Here is an 8,803-nt window from a genome sequence, read left to right as displayed (position 1 = left end):
TCTGATGGTATTGCAATGTGAAAATAGACATGCATATTTCACAAAACAACTTGGAACTAAATAAGCTATGATTTTGTAACTAAATTTATGTCATTCTTTTTCACTTTTAAGCCCTAGAAAATAAGTTTTTCAGTCTCATCCCTCCCCAAAATATTTAGAGACACTTGAACTTGGAATCTTTTATCAGAAAATTATTTATCAACTATAAGGAATGCATGTTATCTGTCCAATTGAGCTTTTTTTTAAATAATGCACCATTATATTTTTTCAAATATTTACAACAAGACAATAAAATATCTGGAATGTATAGCACACACATAACAAGCTATTATAATTAAATTTACACTTCGATAGTTAGTTCATTTTTGTAACAACAATTTCCAACCAATAGTAGGTTAGTTAATTTGAAATGAACCTTTCTGAGTTTTTTTTATGATTTTGTAATGTAAAAAAAATCATATAAAAAACGGTTAATTTTTGCCCAAATTATACCAAAAAAACTTGATTTTAAAATTTACTTCCGAAAGTTATTCTTACTTGACCTGGTACCAAAATGTCCTACCATAGGGGAGGTAACCTGTCAAAAAATTATAAATGCCTGGATCAAAAATCAGTATGGCAAGAAAAATCAAATGCAACAGTATTGTTGTACAAATGTACAAAAAATGTTAAGGATGTAAAAGGAGTTAAAAATACCTTACAAATTAATGGTTACAAATTTTACAGTAACAGAGGAAATGAAATAATGTTAAAAGAGTATGTTCAGCAGGACTATTTACATAATATTTTTAACAGAGCATTTCTAATTTAACTGCTTCAGTCCAATTTGTCTATCATACAATTTATTGAAATCATCTAAAGAAACAATAAAACATTATAAAAAAAGGACTAGAAAACAATATTCTTACAAAGGTGTAAATCAAAATACCAAAAATAAAATAAAACAAAACTTGATATACAAATTATAATGATATAGGTTTTAAACAGATCAAATTCTGATATGTTTTTAGAATTATTTATAATCATGAAAATGAACCTAAATGTACAACTTCGCTAAACGAAATAATGCAATTTGACCAACACGGCCAATAAATCAAACAAATAACAACAAAATTGACTAGAATGTTTACATAACCTATGCAATAAACATGCATCCTTATTTATACAAATAATGCTTAATTATCTTTTAAATGAAGTCATCCAAAGTAATAATGTGAGCCTAACTTGAAAAAAATATAGCAATATGAAATAAAATAAAAAATTTAACATCTACGGTTGATAAAATACAACAGAAAGAACAAAAAGTATTGTGGCAATAAATGGTAAAATTCCAATTGGAAGATTATTTTTTTTTAACTTTTACACAATTTTATGACGAAAGTTGAAAATGCAATTCTTATATGCATTTTTCACAAAACAAAAAACATGATACCGAAATAAAAGAACTCACAAAATCAGCTTTGGGATATTAATTTACTGACATCAAATTTTAGAAGTTTTTTACATGGTATTAGAAGTTTGATATCCCAAATCATTCATGGTTTTATACGGTCAAGGTTTATTACACTATAAAAACATGGTTAATGAAACAAAACCCTGTCTTTCAAAAAATTGTTAGGTTATCCGATATTGGTAAACTATCAAAACACAAGAAGAAAAATAAACATTTATAAATAAAAAAGTAATTTGGAGCAAATATGAAATTTCATACCATGAAATTATATACAAAATATGAAAATTTGATGATAATATTGTCACAAATTTTTAATATTTATAACGCATAAAAATTCAAGATTTTCTTATTTTACCAAAAATCAAATGCCTGTGGGAGGATTAGTAACTTATATAATATAACATTATGTTTTTTTGAAATTATCAAAAGTTTAAAATAAAAAAATGACAAATAAAATAAAGATAGAAATATGATAAATTGTCTCCCCTTAATAGTAAAAAATATGTTCAGTGCACCAATTCTGAAGTGGAATGTAAAACAACTACAATTGAACAAGTCTTGCAGCATATAAAAAACTCATTTCAAAATGTGAAACTAATGATTTTTTAATGAAACATGACATTTTTGAAAAACTTTAACAAATCATAAGCATAATGGTATATATACAAATGTAATGTAATGATAAAAGTAACAAAACAAAAGTCTTGTAATGCCTTGTATTAAGAGGCCTACTACACTCTTTTACTTAATGAAAAAAGTTTGTACAGAACATCTAAGCCAGACCTTTCAGATCTGGTGCCATTTCACATTACTCCAATAATATATCTACTAAGTCATTCAGATCTTGTGCCATTTCACATTACTCCAATAATATATCTACTAAGTCATTCAGATCTGGTGCCATTTCACATTACTCCAATAATATATCTTCTAAGTCATTCATGTCATCAATAAAGATCTGACCTAATGAGAATAACAACAAATACCTCAACAATTTTTTTTACAGTTTTCAGCCATAAATACACAGAAGTGTAAAACAGTTAAACCAACACACACAAATTCATGTAAGTGTGAATTTAACACACATAATTCATGTAGGTGTGAAGCTAACACATATAAATACATGCAAGTGTGAAGTCAACACATATAAATTCATGCATGTGTGAAGTCAACTCACATAATTACATGTAAGTTTTAGTTTAAACATATTTATTTATAGTGGATTGGGAAACAAGTTTTGCAACTTATATTAATCCCTTTCCACTTTTCGGGTGTTAAGCCAACACACCTAAACATATGTAAGTGTGAAGTCAATGCACAAGCCAACACACCTAAACATATGTAAGTGTGAAGTCAATGCACAAGTATATTTAAGTGTGAAGTCAACACATGATTACATGTAAGTGTGAAGTCAACACACATACATTGATGTTAAGTTTAAGATTTAAAATATTCTAGAAACACACTGACAGACTCTTCAAAAAAAAAGAACAACAGCCAAAACTGTTAAAAAATATTATTTTCACTATTTCCATATTTCATTCTTTTACGATAAAAATTCCTTTTGCAAAATATCCCTAATTCAAAATAATTTTAATAACTACAAATATATGAATGACTTTTGTTGAAAACATGGTGCTAATTTTGCTTTAGTTGAAAGTTCTGATAGCCAATCACATAAATAACTGGAAGCATTTACGCTAAAGCTGAAGATAAACATTTTGTTTTTACAGAAAAAAAATGTTTAAACTGATAAAACTGATAACACATATATATGTCTGAAAACTGTTTTTATAATTATTTGCGTACAATGTCAAAAGGCTTGCTATAACTTGGTCTTGTCTTATTAATACTTATATAACAAACTTTTGATAAAAATAAATTATTCTTCTCTCTTTGAGCTCTGTATTTACAAAATGTACAAATGGCGGTGTTTCAATGGAAACATTCTACGAGGGTCATTCACTGCCACTGGTCTCAGCGGGACTGGAACGCGAACTTCTACGACTTGTCTGAAAGAAAAAGGGAAAATTCTATATATTCAATAGGCTTATTTTATTTATAAATGAAAAAACTGAATAAGCAAAAAGACAATAGAACATGTATGTCAATTATATTTGAATGATGGTTACATGGTAAAACAGTAAAACCAATGCAGTGTTTTTGAGAAGAACTGATTCTTATCCTCCAATGACCTCTTTTTGGGATGAATTATATATAAACCACATGATTCAAATTTCATTGAATTTTGTAACTTCTATTATTGTAAATATCTCACTCCTTTTATAAAAAAAACATCTTTTTTTTTGCTAATTGAAAATCGTCATGTTTTAGCGTGAGAACTCTATATACAATGCTTTGAAACCGAAGTAAGTTATCACCTAATATCAGTTTATAAAATTCTTTTCATCTGTAACATTGTTTCATAAATTAAGAAATACTGGTAGTTGTTTTCACCATTTGAACTCAAGATTTACATACATATAATTTCTATGTTCAACACAAGGTATAAATTATGATTTTGTTAAATATAATATTCCTAGGTAAAATAACAAACAACATGAAATGATATAATATTCCTATGAAATAAATGTACACACAGAATGTAAACAAACAAACAACATGAAGGAACGACAAAAAACTGCAGACAAAACAAACTTGTAACAAGAAGCTACGGTATTATGGTTTTGTTTAATGAAGTTGTGGTTTGGGTTGGAGATATTCCAAGATAAACTGTATAAGTCGGTTAACCACTTTTCCCATTTCAGGTTAGATTATGTTAGCACTTTTTGTGAGAATGCTTACTAGACAGAATATTTTGTCTGTGCACTTTTTAAGATGAACTTAGAAATATAATTCTTTTTCAAATATTCAAAAATACAATTATGCAATGTTCTTTAGTAATACTGTACCAAGCATTAAGAAAGTAAGAAAAAAATAATCCTTAAAAAATATAAATGGTGAATACATTGAATTCATTTTTTTTCTTCAAATTTTTCAAATTGTTATTAAAAAATTTGTCCCTCTATAGACTACAGTTTATGAGTAACTCTTATACCTACCACATTTAAAGAGGATAAGAAAATCCTGGGACATCTGATTATAAACCACAGCCCACCCGTACTTTAAAACCAGAACAGAGAAAGGGGTTGAATCATTATACAATCTGGTCACTTAAACACTTATGTAAATAGCCATCTACAGTTTTATAAATTTAAATTCAGCCTGGTTAACTTATGCCATAAAAGATGATTATAGACTTGAGATATTAGAAGTGTGGAAAAGTGACTCCAGTTATGTATATAAAGTGTTTCGGTACTTTTATGTACTAGAATTGGCTGACCACAAGCACATAAAAGATAATTGTATGTTTTCAAGACTTTAACAATAAAATGTATACTCTAAGCAGAGACATATATATACAGTATATATGTCTCTGCTTTATGTCAAGACATTTTTTACCTTACAGATTCTAAAAAAGTTTTAAATCTACTATTCACTATTAAAAAGCAGAGTTTAAAATAAAATAACAATATTTTTTATTAGATTCCTTCCAAAAATATTGTAATAAATAATAAAAAAAACATCTGGTCTTTTTGCTTTTTCCTTTGAAATTAGGTTTTCACATTTATAAACATAACAGTTTTTATATGAAAAAAAAAAGAGGCAAAGTTAATATAATAGAAATAAGGAAAATGTACTTCTGCCAAATATAGTGTGTCAAAATGTGTCAAGCTGAAATCTTCAATGAATAGTTCAATAATTCAAATTTTTATTTATCACTTCAAGGTGATATTCATGGTAATTACGGTATTTTAAATTCGTCCTGTAAAGGAATACTTGTAATATTTGTGGTTTTCAGTGTAAACTTGAAGCTATTGTACAACAACTCAAGGCACTACATAACTCTATCAATTTATATTTATTTATGTTAAATTTATATCAAATATAATGGTCAATTTTATACTTATTATCTATCAAAAGTAATCAATGATGATTCATTTCTTTGTGTACTTAAATTTACTGATTTTGCTGACTATGAATTTCAGCAGTATAGACAAGTAAAAATGTATTATATAGACTGTAGTAGGATATTTTGCAAAAACAACTGAGATATTTTAGTTTTTTTTTTTAAAATAAAAATATTAAACATGAATCCATTTAATACAGACAGACGGACACACAGACCAGAAAGCATAATGCATTCCTATTGTCATAGGTGGGGGAATACTAATGATATGCAATGAAAGATTTTCTTAAACTTTTTTGTATGCATGCTGAAGTTCCAAAAAAATTACAGACACTCAGCTGAAAATAGCCAACAAAAATATTGCACTATTCAAAGCACTGCACAAATTATATAATTCCTTAATTCATATTTCACACAACACTTGTTAAAATGAAAAACCACCACATTCCAATTTTCTATTCTTCCTTTGTAAAAATTTTTACATTTTAAAAAAATTATTAAAAATACCTGTAACCTGTCTATATGCAATAAATAGTTTATCGGTAATAATGTATTTTACCTATAAAAACTGAGCAGTGTGCAAAATTGCAAGTAATCGTCATGTGTAGCAGATTATATTTCAAATGAAATAATAAATAATGGTACAAATATAAACAAAATTTGACCATAATTTTTTTAAAAGGTAGTAAAATTAGTAACCAGGAAATGACTTCAAATCCTTTAACTATAAAGTATGACAAAATAACAGGGTATGATAAATTATATACGAATCGGTACTAGGTACGATTCATGGTGTCATTCGGTACATCCCATATTCCTTTGACATCTCACTAATGTAAGGAGCTAAAGTGATTATTATGTCCTCCGAAGAATATCAACTGTTGATTGTGTCAACTTTCTTTTAATTTGTTTACTCGATGATAGTAAAACTTTACAATCTGAATGAATTCTAATGAAAAGTTCAAATAAATCAAACATTAGTCATTGTTAACAACTATTGAAAATTGAAAATTTTTAAAATTTCATTATTTCCGTTTTAACATATGTTAAATCTGAGTTTTAAAAGATAAAACATTTTTCAAATAAATTAAATATTTTCAAAAAATTCTTTCAGTCATTAATTATTTAAAATAACAAATAGGAAAATCATTGCAAAATATATAAATATCTAAATAAAATCATTATCTTCAAATGAGCTAAATAACTGTGTACCTTTAAATAAATCAAGTTCAAATGTTCTAGTAACAAAAATCCTACCGATGAACATTTTTTAATAATACAACGTAAAAAAATTTGATTGATAAAAACTAAAATCCTACACATTACTTAGCTTAAACAATAAGTTACTCCTACAGATCACACCTTCGGATTTTTTTTTTTATTATTCTATAAAATCTTCCCTTTATTCTTTTCAAAGTGCATTGACATGCATGAAATATGCTGAAAAGAATTTCAATAAATGGTATTTTACAATTGTAAACAGTGACAACCTAATTTGCGGGGGTGCAAACTTAAAATATGACTGAATAAATTCCGGTCAATGTCATTTCTGACAGGTAAAATTTTTAAATTTTAAAAACTCAAGGTTGATTAAATCTGTTCAAAATTTATTTATCTTATTGACTTTGAATATATATGTAATTTACAAAAGAGTTTGTAATCTCTTCAATGATAATTTTTCTTCATAAAAATTATAATTTCTACATTTGCAAAAAAGAAAATTTATAAGGTTTGAATTCTTTATTATAATCTTTTATTATTTTATCTTAATAGCAGATAAAAAAATAACCGCATTGTTTTTACAAATTATTGTAAAATTTAAGATATATCTTAACCAAGACATGAAAGCTGTGAAGCAGACAAAAGCGAAAACAGAAATTGTAAAAAAGAAAAAAGAAAAGAAAGAAATTCCAAAATATCAGCAGAATTATTAGAAGAAAAAACAAACATTATTTTCTCAGGAACTTTTTATAAGAAACCCATCTAAAATATCTATAAAATTAAACAAGCAATTACATTCACTAAGCCTACTTTTAGTTCACTTTGACGATCTAATAACATATTTTTTTCAGATAAGATGTTTTTCCGCCTAAATAAACCATATATATATAATCCTTAAAATATAACTTGAATTGCACTCACATAAGTCAAGTATATCAGAAATGATGCATTCTGGAAACATTTTAAAAGTTCATACCAAAAAACTTGTTTACAATGTCTATAAGAATAGCTAGATAGTCAACAAATGCAAACCATTTTTTGTGACTGTACAAATAATCAAATAACCCAATACCCCAAAAATTGTTTTTCTATTTGTGACATTGATGGAAATAATGGTTTTGAAAAGGTGATTTTTTTTTCTTTATTTTAAAGTTAAGATATTTCATATTCCAATGTTAAATTAACAGCTATTTGTTAAATTATTAGTAAACCTTTAGTAAATAAATGTACATTTACCTTTCAAAAAACAATTATTGTGTGGCCTAACTTTGGCCTATTTATAACTATTATGTAACTACTATACAGATGTATGGATCATGATTTGTATCTAATAAAAACTTTGAAGTTACTATTTCAAAGCAGTTTTCTCATTTTTTCTTCAATAAAAATCATTTGACTAATAGCCATTTCAAATGTTTTTGGTGAATGATAAAAATCTACAGATTCAAAGTGATATCTTTATTATTTCCATGCAAATTCATTAATGATTTTCTTTTATTTCTTTTATACAGGTCTATCAAATGTTTGTATTGCATATGTACACCAAAGATATACAATCTTACGAATTAAATGCAAACCTTTCAAGCAAAAATATTTCACACGTGATGACCTTGTAGATGAGAAAAAGAAAACCAACATAACTCTGAAACCTACGAAAAAATCTTACAAAGAGAAACATTTACAAAAACCAAAAGATTTCAAATTAAGTCAATATATAGGGAACGAGACTCTAATCAATGAAAATTTTCTTTTTTCTTTCTTTCAATTAAAGCAAAGTTCTGTTGATTCATTAATTTTCATGGATTGAGGAAAACTAGCATTTTCATGGATATTTTATTTCATGGTTTTGCAAATTTCTGCATATAAAGCCATAGATAAGTTGTAATTTGTTGAACTTTTGAATTTGTGGTTCATGAAACCCACGAAAACTGATATCCAAGGAATAATAATGAATCCACAGTATTTCATAATAAAGATAAAAAAATCCACAGTATTTCATAAAATGAGACGATCTTTTGTATTAGAAGTTTATGTCTCTTGCACAGAAACTGAACTTCCCTGGACACAGGTCACATGCATTTCAGCTTGAGGGATTGAAGAACAAATTAAGACAGACACTGGAACTAACTTAATTGTAACACCTCATCGATGGGTCAATT

General features: G+C 26.6%; 1 protein-coding gene across 2 annotated transcripts in view; it reads right to left on the bottom strand.

The window, feature by feature from the left end:
* Positions 1-399: 399 nt before the first annotated feature.
* Positions 400-8,803, bottom strand: part of LOC134720729 (core-binding factor subunit beta-like) — a 39,156-nt gene continuing 30,752 nt past the window's right edge. The window contains exon 6 of one of the 2 annotated variants that reach the window (XM_063583189.1): positions 400-3,465. In XM_063583189.1, the coding sequence (XP_063439259.1) occupies positions 3,412-3,465 (54 nt within the window). In that variant the 3' untranslated portion in view covers positions 400-3,411. The remainder of the gene's footprint in view (positions 3,466-8,803) is intronic. The other variant, XM_063583190.1, reaches the window with a different exon arrangement.

This window comes from Mytilus trossulus, chromosome 6 (assembly GCF_036588685.1).
Source record: "Mytilus trossulus isolate FHL-02 chromosome 6, PNRI_Mtr1.1.1.hap1, whole genome shotgun sequence".
Lineage (NCBI taxonomy): Eukaryota > Metazoa > Mollusca > Bivalvia > Mytilida > Mytilidae > Mytilus > Mytilus trossulus.
Note: the sequence above shows the minus strand (reverse complement) of the source record. Positions and strands in the feature narration are given on the sequence as shown.